Source organism: Mauremys mutica, chromosome 13 (genome assembly GCF_020497125.1).
Source record: "Mauremys mutica isolate MM-2020 ecotype Southern chromosome 13, ASM2049712v1, whole genome shotgun sequence".
In the NCBI taxonomy this organism is placed as follows: Eukaryota; Metazoa; Chordata; order Testudines; family Geoemydidae; genus Mauremys; species Mauremys mutica.
Window position 1 is genome coordinate 52,931,113 of NC_059084.1, and position 14,211 is coordinate 52,945,323.

General features: G+C 49.9%; 1 gene segment (V, D, J or C); it reads right to left on the reverse strand.

The window, feature by feature from the left end:
• Nucleotides 1-619: 619 nt before the first annotated feature.
• LOC123347728 lies at nt 620-9,715 on the reverse strand. The segment is given in 4 exon segments: nt 620-1,070; nt 1,658-1,699; nt 2,472-2,585; nt 9,699-9,715. Coding segments are annotated over 4 exon segments (609 nt in total).
• Nucleotides 9,716-14,211: the final 4,496 nt, after the last annotated feature.

Sequence of the window (14,211 nt, forward strand, 5' to 3'; positions counted from 1 at the left end):
CAGGACCCTGGCCTTTGTGGCGCCGCTCATCGTTACCAGATACATTTACCCTGCGGAGGCTCAGTGTGCAAAGCCAGGGATAATTTCCCGGCCGCAGAAACGAGTCTCTCGTGTGGCAGCGCTTGTGTTTTCAATCAGGCTCGTTATTACCGCTCTGGGTTTGTCAGTTCTGCCCTCAGTGACCAGCGAGCGCTCCCACTGGGTCCTTGGTGTAAATATAATTCAAGTCGGAACCTGCTTGGGTTGCACGAGAGGCAACATCTGGACAGGTCCCCTCCTGGAGCAGACTCCCCGCCACGCAACGAGTTGTGTACAGAAATCTGGAGCCCTTTTTCTTTGAACGTGTAGCCGGCCGAACAGCCCTTCCACGCACGTGCCAGGGAGGCACAGACACGTTCTCTCACGGTGCGCGATGAGAGAATTCCTGGGTCAGCCCGGCTTGGTAGAAATCCGTAGGTTTGCTAGTGAACCCAGCAGAGTTCAGGCCAGTTCTCTGCTCTCACCCCCGGGTGTCAGTGTCTATATCCCTGCCCTGTGCTCTGAGAAAAGCTCCTGCCCCTCCGTGCACAGACACACACCCTGCCCCCGGAGAACGCACAAGGACCCCACTAAGGAGCTGCAGTGAGTGGGTGGCTCAGCAGCGGGCTATGAGTTCTGGGTGAGGGACGCCGGAATTCAGGGGGTGATGCTGGTTACGGGACGATGCCGAATCCCCTGAGCTGAACGCGGCGAGTTTTTGTGAGAGCTCAGCCTGGCTTCGCGTCACTGTGTCTCTCACAGCGCAGAAATAGCGGGCGGTGTCCTCGGGTCGCAGGCGGCTCATTTGCAGATACAGCTGGTTCTTGGTGTTGTCTCTGGTGACGGTGAATCGCCCTTTCACTGCGTTAGTGTAATCCGTGCTACTGCCGCTGATCCAGGAGACCCATTCCAGGCCTGTCCCGGGGGCCTGCCGGTACCAGAACATGATGTAGCTGCCGAAAGCGAATCCGGAGCCGGTGCAGGAGAGCCGCCTGGAGCCGCCTGTGTTCGCAGCCCCGCCCCCGGACTCCACCAGCCGCACCTGGCCCTGAGCCACTGGGGAACAAAGCGGGTTGGGGGCGTGAGAGCGGGTGGGAACAATCCCCTCGGGCCAGGCCTGGGCAAAGGCGGCAGCTTTAGCCACATTCTAGTGTGTATGTGTGTGTGAGGGGAACTTCTGGTCTGTCAATATTTGTAAGAAAAGGGAAAACGAAATGGAGGTTTCCAGCCACTGCCTCTAAACGAGACAAATGGTATGAAACCGGAAACAAAATCCGTTTGTTCCAATTTATTCCCATGGAATTTCTCTCCCCCCCAGCTCCGGTCAATCAATATCAATCATCAGATTAACACAAACACCCCTCATTCCCCCCACCCATTCCAAGCACCTTTGGACGCTGCTGCGATGAAAGCAAAATGCAGCCACCACAGCATCGCGTCTGCGGCCCGTCCTCGCGCTGGGGACGGACAGCAGCTGCTCCCTGCGCGGACAGAGCTTTTCTGCGAGCAGCGGGGCCAGGGGGCGGGTGGAAACAACCGGGAAAGAGAGTCCCTGCACGGGCGTGATTTGCATAACCCCGCCTCATTTAAAATAGCACTGGGAAAACCCCGCCCCTGCCATGCTGAGCTATTGATTAACATCCCAGGGAGGAGACTGGCTAATATCACACATTGAAGGGTGCTGAGTTTTCACCTGGCCAGTTACCTCTGACAGGGCCAGTAAACCGGTCAGTTACTAAAGTTAAAGGTTCGTTGAAGCCATTGGAAGCTGCTGCCTGTGAAACCAGCCCTTTTCTTCGGGAACCCACCGATCAGGATCTGGGAGTCTAACTTGAACTTCCTACATTGGAAAAACCATATCCCTGCCCTACTGGTGCAGTCACTGGGTTTCATTCCTAGCTGGGGCAGCAGGGGGCAGCGAAGGGGGCAGGTCAGATCTGCCGGGAGCTGGTGACATCTGACCCTGTCCCCTTTGGGCTGCCCCTGCCACAGCTCGGAATCCACCTACATCTCCCGGGACCCAGGTGCAGCACAGAAACGCTGAACCCTCACGCCCCCTAGAGGCTACTTGGAAACCATCTAAGCGAGGAGCGCAGCCAAGAGCAGGGTGCTGCCCCCTAGGGGCCGGGTCTGGGAGGGGTGGCGCGCTGGTACCCCGGAGGGGCAGGTGTCCAGCAAAGAACACGGGGGCTGCTGCCCTCCAGTGGCAGCGACTGGGATAGCGGCTGCCTCGTGTTTCCTGCCCCAGCCCTGACCTGTCTCTGCAGCCCCACCAAAGCCGAGTCCTTCACGCGCTGGTGGCAGCGCTGGGGACACTATCTCCTTGGTTCCGTTCTGGGTGTGTCTGACCCTTCCCCTGGGCTGTGCCCCGCAGCGGGCTGGGACTGCACAGGGGATGGGTTTGTAGGTGGTTAGATTCCCGGCCAGTCACTGTGTCTCTCTGGCAGTGATACACCGCCGCGTCCTCGGGTCTCAGGCCGGTCAGTGGCAGATACAGCAGGTGGTCGGGGTTGTCTCTGGAGATGGTGAATCGCCCTTTCACTGAGTGGGCATAGTCCGCGTTAGTGCTGTCGGGGTTAATGTAGGAGATTCACTCTGGCGCTTTCCCGGGAGCTTGGCGGTACCAATACATCCAATAGCTTCCAAAGGTAAATCCGGAGGCTTTACAGGAGATGCTGAGAGACTCTCCTGTGGTTTTAACGCCTCCCCCAGACTCCACCAGCTGAATCTGCGAATGGGCACCTGCAAAATTAAAATATATTATTAATCATCTCAACCACGTCCACTGTAATACCGAGCTCCCCTCTCTATCCAGGCAAGGAATCACCCCTGGGAATTGCTGCCATGAAAGCGACGGGTAGCCACAGCATCATTTTTTTTGACTATTTTGGAGACAATTCTGCAGGAGCGCGCAGCGAAGCGGAGATGGGTGTGAGCTGCAGAGACACGTGTCTGTGCCGTCTCCTCTGCAGACTCAGGGACCCCGGGGTGTCTAACAGGAAATGTGGTCACTCGATTTTCATTCACTTCAGTCTTAAAAATGGGGGAGAGATTGACCGCAGTAGCTGCAGGGCCGCCCGTGGGGGGGAGGGGCAAGTGGGGCCATTTGCCCCAGGCCCCAGAGGGGCCCCCACGAGAATGTTGGAGGCTCCCCCCTCCTCCCAGACCCTGGCACCTCAGCCCGCCCATCCAGGAGCGGCCCTGGACAGCGCTGTGGTGGCGTCGCTCCAGCGGGGCCTGAGCGTGTGGTAAGGAGGGGGGGCTGCGAGCTGCAGCCAAGTGGCTGGTGCTCAGGTCCCGCCGGAGACACGCCGCTGCAGCACTGTCCAGGGTCGCTCCTGGATGCGGTGCCCTGAGGCGCCAGGAGAGGGGGGAGGAAGGGGTAAGAGGCATGGTAAGGGGGTGGGGGGGTTGGATAAGGGGCAGGGAGTTCAGGGGCAGTCAGGGCACAGGGAGGGGGCAGAGGTTCTGGGGGGGCAGTCAGGGGATGGGGAACAGGGGGTTGGATTGTGGGTGTTCTGGGGGGTCTCTCAGGACTCGGAGAGGGGGTGAATAGGGGTCGGGGCAGACAGGGAGCAGGGATGGGTCGTGGGGGTGGGGTCCAGGGGTGGTGGTTGGGGGAGTCTCAGGGGGCGGTCAGGGGACAAGTTGCAGGATGGGTCGGGGATTCTGAGGGGGCAGTCGGGTTGCAGGAAGTGGGTGGGTCGGATTCAGTGGTTCTCAAACATTTGTACTGGTGACCCCTTTCACATAGCAAACCTCTGAGTGTGACCCCCCCTTATAAATTAAAAACACTTTTTTATATATTAAACACCATTATAAATGCTGGAGGGAAAGCAGGGTTTGAGGTGGAGGCTGACCTGAATGAACCCAAAGTTTCGGAGACAGATATGAGTCAAGGAAGCCAGCAGAGTATCAGAAACCTGGAAAAATCTCTGACTGGTCACAAGCTGAGGTGGTTCAAAAAGTTTTGGATTTTTTTTAAGCAGAATTTTTTTATTGTTTCTTTAAACAATCAAACACAGCAAGCAGCAAATATTTGGCCACACACTTCTGAAACCCCAAACCATGTTTAGGTTTTGGTAGACTAATTTCAGCTTTTCAATTAAAAAAAAACAGAACAAATTTTGAAGGAAAGCAGACGTCTGTGATTTTTTCTACTTTTTTAGAAAACCCTAGTTTTCAATCCAAAAAAATGTTTTGCTAGAAAATATTTGTCCAAACCTTTTAATGAGTGTCACGGAGTGTGGGGGAGTCTGGCCCTGAACCCCTCTTCCTGGGACTCACAGTGACTCTCAGCCAGCCAGTAAAACAGAAGGTTTATTGGACACAGGAATGCAGGCTACAGCAGAGCTTGGAGATACAGCCAGGACCCCTCGATCTGGTCCTTCTGGGGGTGCAGGGATTGGGATTCCCTGCACTGCACCCCCCAGCCCCAAACCAAAACTGACCCACCCCTCTCCAGCTGGCTCTCTGCCTTTGTCTAGCTTCCCGGGCCAAGGTGTTGACCTCCTCTCCCCTCTGCCTAGCTCAGGTTACAGGCTCAGGTATTGTCCATCACCTAAAGTCCTTCCCGGCTCTCCCATCCCCCATGCAGACAGTCCCTACTCCATCACAATGAGCTTTAGTGCCTTTTAGCACTAGCTGATGCTGAGAACCAGTGATACCTTGTAAGGGTGACTTGAAAAGAAGTTTGCTCAAATCGTGGTTTGTGCTGAGATGCGGAGGGTTTTTAAATGTTTATTTTCCCAGGGCTGCCTGGGGAAGGGGGGGCAAGTGGGGCAGTTTGTCCTGGGCCCCACAGGGCCCCCCGAGAGAATATCGTATTCTATAGTATTACAACTTTTTTTTATGGAAGGGGCCCCTGAAATTGCTTTGCCCCAGACCCCCTGAGTCCTCTGGGCGGCCCTGCCCTGAGGACATAACAGAGAACAGTCTTACTCTTGTACACAATATCACTGAGTTCTCTGGGGCTTTAGAGGCCAGAATCACCTTGGGGAAGTGCTGCCATGAAAGCAACATGCAGCCAGAGGAGCATCTTCTTCTGCTAAGGTTGGAGAAAATTCCCCAGTGACTGTTGTCGGTGTTCACCATAGACACATGGGACGGCAGGCAGGGCTGGTGCAACCATTTACGTGACCTAGGCTGTCGCCTAGGGCGCTGGGATTTGGGGGGCACCATTTTCTTTGGCAGTGACCGTGGCAGCTGGATCTTCGGCTGCCCCAGTCACTGCCAGCATTTAGGCGGAGGGAGCTGGGGCAGGGCAGCGTGGGGAGGGCCGCCTGCAGCAAGTAAGGTGGGGGTCCGCATGCAGGGAACTCCCCGCCCCAGCTCACCCCTGCCCTGCCTCCTCCTGGAGCACGCCATGGCTGCTTCACTGCTCCTGCCTCCCAGGCTTGCGGGGCCTAAACTGATTGGCGCCGCAAGCCTGGGAGGCGGGGAAGTGAAGCAGCTAGGGCAGGGGTCAGCAACCTTTCAGAAGTGGTGTGCTGAGTCTTCATTTATTCACTCTAATTTAAGGTTCTGCATGCCAGTAATACATTTTAATGTTTTTAGATCTTTTTCTATAAGTCTATAATATAGAACTAAACTATTGTTGTATGTAAAGTAAATAAGGTTTTTTAAATGTTTAAAAAGCTTAATTTAAAATTAAATTAAAATGCAGAGCCCCCCGAACCGGTGGCCAGGACCCGGGCAGTGTGAGTGCCACTGAAAATCAGTTTGTGTGCCGCCTTCGGCACACATGCCATAGGTTGCCTACCCCTGAGCTAAGGCCTGCTTGGGGTGCTCTTGCTAGTGCAGGGAGCAGAGGTGGGTGGGGGGTGCCTCAGGGCGGAGGGTTGGGGGTGGGGAGCTGCCAAGGGGGGGTGCCTCAGGGCGGAGCTGCCGTGGAGGGGCTCCTCAGGGTGGAGGGCGTGGGGGGGCACGAAACATCCTTGCATTGTCCCTGGCTGCAGCTTTTGTCTCCTGCAGAGTCAGGGGCACGTGGGGGTGTGACAGGAAATGTTGTTACTCTGTTTGCATTTGCTCCCTTCTTTAAGGGCAGACAAATCAACCCCTGGGGGTGCAGCCCTAACCTTGCCTTTGTGTAGATGCTCATCTTTCCCAGATGCATTTACACTCCACAGGCTTAGGGTGGGGGGCTGCTAAAACCAGGGACAATTTCCTGGCCGGGGAAACAAATTGCCTGTGTGGCCGTGCTCGTGTTTTCAATCAGGCTCTTCATTACCACCCTGGAGTTGCAAGTTCTGCCCTCTGTGACTAGTGGGCGCTTCCATGGTGTCCTTTGTGTTATTCAAGTCGGAACTGGCCATTTTCTTACCAGCCTGGGTTGCACAAGAGCCAGCATTGGGCACAGGTCCTCTCCTGGACTAGGCGCCCCACCGCGCTGCCAGTCGGACCAATGGTGGAGTAAAGAATCTGGAGCCCTTTCATTTGAAGGCGTTGCTGGATGATCAGCCCTTCCACCCACGTGCTGAGGGAGGACAGACACGTTCTCTCACAATGCACTTTAAAAGAATCCCCGGGGCAGCCCGGCTTGGGGCAGAGCTGAGAGCCAGGGCACGTGCTCCCCAGACACACACACACCAGCGCGCAGAGCGCCAGCGTCATACCAGCCATTCGGCTGCTGTTCCCCACCTCTCTGCACTGAAGAAGAAGGTGGGAAGAGGGGATAGGTCTGTGATAAAATGGAGTTAAAATAGCCGTGAAGTTCTGCAAACTCTGTTTACCAACTTGTGTAAAAACCCACAGCAGAAACTGGAGTTCAGCCGAAGTTCACTAATCCCAGTTAAGAACTCGCTTATTTTATTTCCTTTGACTGACGTGAAAACAACATACCCACAGTGGCCCAAACAGCTGGAGCAAGTAAAATATTTTTGAGACATGCATCTGTCACACACAGCGAAATATTAAACGCAAATACATAGATAGCATTGAGGCAGTGCCTAATAATCATTAGCTAAGGTATCCTGACACCAGCCCTGTGAGCTAGGTATACAAGTTACAATACTCACTACAGGTGTGGGTGGGGGCGCTTCTGTGGCCTGCAATGAGCAGCAGGCCAGACAGGGGTTCTCAAACTTTTTTTCCTGTGCCCCCCTTTGAAAATATTTCAGGCTGTGATAACACCCCCTTCCCCCCCAAAAGTGATAGCAATCTGCTGTACATACTCATAGGAGCATACCCATGGTATTGCCACCCTTATTTCTGGGCTGCAGCTGGCGGTGCACTTCCTTCAGAGCTGTGTGGCTGGAGAGCAGCAGCTGCTGTACCCCTGTAACCGTGCCTTAGTGGGTCACAGTTGAGGATGCCAAATACAGGACAAACTGGTGAGAAATAGTATCCAGGGGGTAGCTGTCTGTATCCACAGAAACAATGAGAAGTCCGGTGGCATTTTAAAGACTAACAGATTTATTTGGGAATAAGCTTTAATGGGGAAACCAACCACTTCTTCAGATGCACAGAGTGAAAATTAAACATCCAGGCATAAATATACTGGCACATGAAGAGAAAGGAGTTACCTTACAAGTGGAGAACTAATGTTTTCAAGGGCAATTCAGTCAGGGTGGACATGGTCCGCTCCAAATAATTGATGAGGAGGTGTCAATACCAAGAGAGGGAAAATTGCTTTTGTAGTGAACCAGCCACTCCCAGTCCCTATTCAAGCCCAAACTGGTGGTGTTAAGTGTGCAAATGACTTGTAGTTCTGCAGTTTCTCTTTGAAGTCTGTTTTTTAAGTTTTTTTGGTTGAAGTGTGGATACTTTTAAATCTGTTATTGAATGTCCATGGAGATTGAAGTGTTTTCCTACTGGCTTTTGTATGTTACCATACCATCAGGATCTTGGATTGATAATATTTGAGGAAATAATGCCATTTGAACCCGTTATTTGACCAGTACAGATCATTATTACATTCAAAAACACAACACCAAAGAGAGTTAACACATGAGTCCCACTGAATTTCAGGGAGAGTTGGACAACTCCCTTTTACTCCTTTGAAAAATCTCATCTAAAATAGATTGAGGTGCTTTACTGTAAATAAGAAATTATGCGGATTGTGTCTTCCTTCACTTCTTTATGCAACTGAGTGAGAAATAAAGCCATGGAGACTGGGAACCAAACCAGAGTGAAGGAATTTGTCACAGTCCGTGTCAATGCTGATTCCCCACTCTGGCACTTCGAGTGCAGAAGGTGGGGGCCCGCAAGGACTCCACAAATTAATACTGGCCACTCCAGGCTGGTAATGCTGCTGCCACTCAAGTGAAAACTGCCTTCTGCCAATCCAGAAAAAAACACCTCACTTGGGAAGATTTTTTCGGAGGCCCCTCGGCTTTACCACCCCTCCCTCGGGGCAGCAGAGAAGAAAACAAAAGAAAAGGGAAGCTCAGCTGTTGTATCAGCTGATTAACATATGCACAGCCTCTTTACCTCCTGAGACACAGAAACCTAATCATGGTCTTAAAAAGGGTAAATTTTATTGAAAAGAGAAAGAAAACACATCTCACAACTCAGGCTGTTAGGGATTAAACACCAAAAATGACTTTCTTGGGGTCCAACTTAAAGGTTACAAGCAAACAAAAACGAAACAAAAGCACCTGGGGTTAGCACAGAGGAATCCACCAAAATGAAGAATTAAATTTAATTGCATGTTACTAGACATTCCTCATCTACTTACATACCTGTGGTTTCAAATGAGTAGTTTCTAGGTATGATGCTGTTATACGGGGCCCAAACCTTATAGCATGTTGCTGCCCTGTCTCTCACTCAGAAGAGAGAACAAAAGACCTCTACACCCAGCAGTTTTACCCCACTTGAAATGGTGCAGCTTCCCTAGTGGTTCCCCTGGTCAGGTGCCAACCCATTTTAAGATTCCCTCTTAACCCTTTACAGGTAAGGCAATAGGGTACAGATGCTAAGGAGGATTCTATAGCTAACTGAATGGTTGGGGACTTACACAAGGATGCTACCCCCACCCCCTCATTTATCACAGTAGGATTTCTGGGCAACTCCATATTCAAAATCCTGGTCTTCCTACTTCTTCTGGTGATCTACGTGCTGATGCTTATGGGGTATGTGGTGATCATAGCCTTGGTGTAGAGTGATTACTGCATCCACAGTCCAATGTACTGGTTTCTCTGCAACTTCTCCTTCTCAGGGATATGATTCACCACCCTCATCCTTCCCAAAACAATGAAAGAAATAGCTTGATGTGCTGACATAAGATTCATCAGTGGGTGTTTCACCGAAACCTATTTCTATTTCTTCCTTGGGACCTCGGAGTATATCCTGGTGGCCGCGATGTCCTTTGATAGATCCACAGCTATTGTAAGCCTTTGTATTGCCCAGCCATCATGAATGGGCAATTGGCTCTTCCATTGATTATTGGTACCTACTTGGGAGCCTTTAAATCAGTTCTCTGCCCAACCATCCTGGCGTCCCGCTTGCCATTCTATGGCCACAAATGCCATTAACCATTTCTTCTATGACATAAGATCCCTTTTTAAACTGACTTGTACAGACAGAGAAATCATTGAATGGGTGAGGTCCCTATACACTTCCACTGTGGTGCTTAGCAATTTGCTCCTAACAACAGTGACCTATGTGTACGTCATCCCCACCATCTTACACATCCCATTCACCACCGGTCGGCAAAAGGATTTTCCACCTGTGCAGCTCACATTGCGGTGGCGTCCATCTTCTACAGCTGCTCCATTTTCATGTACATATTACCCCAAAAGAGCCACGCATCGTGGTTGTACAAAGCAGCAGCCAGTCTTCACACAGTGGTCACCCTTTGGCTAACCCCGTTCATATGCCACCTCAGGAATGAGAAAGTAAGTGACTTTTTCAAAGACATGCTCAGATGGGAAAGGGTGGCTCTCCTCAAAAGGGTCTGAAAAACTTTACATTGTGATTCATAATTTGCAAAGATCAAGGAATGAAGTGGATATTCAGATGCATCAAAATGACTTAGGATCCTACGTTCCATTTTTTAAAGTGACTAAGTGTCAGATTGTTAAAAAAAATGTGACATCTAAATATGCATATACATGCCTAGTGGGACTTTCAAAGGGATTTCAATGTGGGTTGCATGCTTTGAAAATCCCATTAAGTGCCTACCTGCACCATTATGCACCCAAATATTTTTAAGACAATTAGGAGCTTAATTTAAATTCTATTGGTTTTTTTCAATTAAAGGTTTCAAATGCCAAGACACTTTTGAAAATGGGACTTAAGCACCCAATTACCTTAAAAAAATCTGTCCCTAACTCCAATGAGGCATTGAACTCAATGAACATTAGGGGGTTCTATACCTTTTAAAATCTGGGGCTAAGGATCTCAAGTCATTCAGGTGTTTTAAAAATGTTACATTGGTCCCATTTTCAAAAATGACCAAGGGCACCTCGGTCCCATTCACTCAGTATGACAATGGATCGGGTTCAAACACCCTGCTCTAATATTAAAAAAGTGCTTGTGTGATAAATTAGTTTATTATTGTTAATAATAGATGAACAGAAAACAAATATGACAGAGGTAACAGACTTTACTCAAGAACGTTTAAATGTCAAAAAAATGCACAATTAAGGTTGCCTGATGATAGATGTGCCCTTTCAGAACATTGAGTTCTGCAAAACTTCAAAGCTATAAATTGCAAGACACAGTTTGAATGAAAGACTCTCAACATAAAACTCTTATCCCTTGAAAATTGCACACAATATGACAATAGGATAGTCTCTCTGCAACTCTCTCTCTCTCTCTCTGATGGTGTGGTTAGTTGAGAAGGCAGTAGCCAGTGAGACAACTACAGACTTTCAGCTGGAATTTAAAATGAAAGAGAAGCACCATGTGGTTTCTTCAGATGACCATAGCTGCAGGTGCAACTGAGAGCTGCTAGATCTCTGTCCTTCAGAGCTCTGCTGCCATCATTTGCTCAATGGCGGGTATAGCTACAGCTGTCTCATTCCCCTGCCTGTGTTTACCACACATGGTCATTGTACAGGGCACCACATGCTCTCACTTCCTGACCCTTTCCTGCTTCCGTGTGGTCATTAATCAATAAACGTCTCTGTCTAATTCTGCTGCCCTCTAGAGAGAACTGCACCAAAGGAATTCATGTTCACTCCTGACCATTGCAGACTGGTAGCAGATTAGGATAAGAGTCCAGATCACCTCTCTCCCTGTTCAGTATTGTCACTGATATCGGATAGATATAGTGTAGCTCAAATGATATGCTGTGGCTCAAACAAAAGTCACGGGTTTGTTACAGAAATGACTGGAGTTGGTTTCTCCGATGTGTGTCATGCAGCAGGGCACAATGTTGTCAGAATGGTTTTTGTGGCCTCAAAATTCTGTCACCCTGTCCTCCAGTTCAACATTTCAGCCAGATGCAGGACCCTCTGGGTGGGATGGTCACATGTAAGGGTCCTTTTTGCCATTCAAATTTGTGGGTCCTTATTGTTGGCATTTTAGTAACACCTGAAGGGTCCGAACCAAGAACAAGGTCCCAGTGTGCCGGGTGCTGCCCCTACGCGCCACAGGAGACAGGCCTTGCACTGAACGGGTTTCAGTCTAAACAGAGAAGCCTGACAAAGGAATCAGAGACAGGGGATGTCAGTTGCTTCACTTCACATTGTAGATCGGTGTCACTACAAAGAACAGAACCAAAATTTCCTGATTCCGGCTCCAGTGGCCTAACAAGCAAACCATGCTGCTTCCTGATCATGATTTTATTTGAAGAACACAAGCTAAAATTGCAGACACCAAAGTGAAGCCCTATGTCTCTCAGGGTAAAATGTAAAACCCTTTAGACAAGACCTAGAACAAGGCCTGTTCACCAAGAACCTCATATTTTGAGGACTGATGTGCGACTCCATTGTTGAAGAGCCCTTTACTGTCCATATGCGGAGGGGTGAAGTTCATGTGAGAGAGAGATTGGCTAAGTGAGAGGAGGCCCGTTCCAGGAGAGATGCTGTAGGAGAGGAAGCCAGGCAGCGATCACTGTGCATTTGTCGCACAGTGGTAAGTAGCGGTGTCTGCAGCTGTGAGACTGTCTATCGTTAGCTTGTCAGTGGAGCCGCCAGTGGAGGAGGTGACATGTCCTTTGAATTCATCCGCGATGTAGATGGGGTAACTTGGTCTGAAGGATGCTATCTGGACCATATTTTCCCCTTGAGGAAGGCGCAACCATTGCATATGACGGTCATTAACATTGTACCCAGAAACAGTGCAGTCCAGCGTAATGGAGTTCTCTGGCTCTGCCTCGGCAAAACTTGGTTGGGTTAAAGTGATCACGGCCACCCAGCTTGTAAAAGAAAGAGAACAGAGATATTATTATATCATTTCCTCAATGGCGGGTATAGCGAATGCAGTCTCATTCCCTACCTGTGTTAACAACTCATAGTCATTGTACAGGACACCGCATGCTCTCAATTCCTGACCCTTTCCTACTTCCGGATGGTCACTACTCAATAGATTTCTCTGTCTCATTCCCCAAGTTCTGCTGCCCTCTGGAGACTACTGCACCAAGGAATTCATGTTCACTATCAACCATTGCAGACTGGTGGCAGATTAGAATTGGAGTCAAGATCACCTCTCTCTCTGTCCAGTATTGTCACCAATATCAGATACATATACTGCAGCTCAAAAGACATGCTTTGACTCAAATAAAAGTTTGTTACAAAAATGCCTGGCATGTGTGTCATGCACAGAGACAAAATGTTCTCAGAATTTTTTTTTTCCAACTTCAGAAATCTGTGACTCTGTCCTCCATGCTCCTTAAAACATGAGTGCTCCAGTTCAACATTTCTTCTGGATGCAGAACCCACTGGGTGGGATGGTCTTATGTAAGGGTCCTTTCTGCCATTCAAATCCACCAGTCATTATTTTTGGAATTTTTGTAACACCTGAAGGGTCCCAACCAAGATCAGGGTTCCAGTGTGTCGGGTGCTGCCCCTACGCGCCACAGGAGACAGGCCTTGCACCCAAGAGGTTTCACTCTAAACAGACAAGCCAGACAAAGGGAGTCACTTGCGTCACTTCACATTGGTTCTGTTCTAGGCTGTGACACTGATCTACAAATTCTCTTGATTCCCACTTTGGTGGCCTAACCTGCAACGATGCTGCTTCCCGGTCACAAGTTGATTTGAACAACACATGTTGAAATTGCAGAGACCAAAGCCACAAATCACTGGGTAAAATTCTACCTTTGGAGAGGCAGGAGAGCCAGGCCTGTTCCCCAAGGAGCCCCTACTCTGAGCACTGGTGTGAGAGTCCGGTGATGCTTGGCCCCCCTACTGGCCTTATGCCAGGGGTGAAGTTCATGCAAAGAGAAAAATGTGTTGAGTGAGAGGAGGCCAGTTCCACAAGGGATATTGTAGGACAGGAAGCCAGGCAGCGACCACTGTGCATGGCTGGCACAGTACGAAGTAGCTGTGTCTGCCGCGGAGAGTCTGTCTCTCTTTAGCTTGTCAGTGGCACCACTGGTGGATGGGGTAACCTGTCCTTTGAACTCATCCGCAATGTAGGTGGTGTAACCTGTTCTGAAGGCTGCTAGCCAGACCAGACCTTTCCCAGGGCCTTGTCGGATCCAGCTCAAATGGTGATCATTGATGTTATACCCAAAGATGACACAGTCCATGGTAAGGGAACTGCCTGGCTCTGCCTGGGCAGAATTCGGCTGGGTTAAAGTGATTGCAGCCCCACAGCCTGTAAAAGAAACAGAACAGAGATACTGTTATATCACATACAACCAGGGGTTAGTCTAATCTGCAACAGACATTTCAGGGGCAGATGCAGGGGGCAATTAGAAAATAACCAGCCGATATGAGAAGCTGCTTTAGCTTAGGGTTGGCCCATTGATGTCATCAGTTCCTGGTATAAATAAGGGGAAAACACACAACACTTTTCAAGAGGCTGTATCTTGCTGCTCACCTGAGAGGATGCACCACATGATAACACAAAAACAATGTAACAACTGCATAACTGCAGACAACCTTTCCTCTTGAGCAATGGGTTGGTTCAGGGCCAGCCCTAGGCACAACAAACCAAGCACATGCTTGGGGAGGCACATTTTCAGGGTCAGTGTTCTGGCCATCTTTTTTTTTTTTCTCTTCAGGCAGCAAAACCCTAGAGCCGGCCCTGGTAGCAGCACATGGTGTGCAGGGGGCACCCTGGGGCCACTGCGGTTCACAC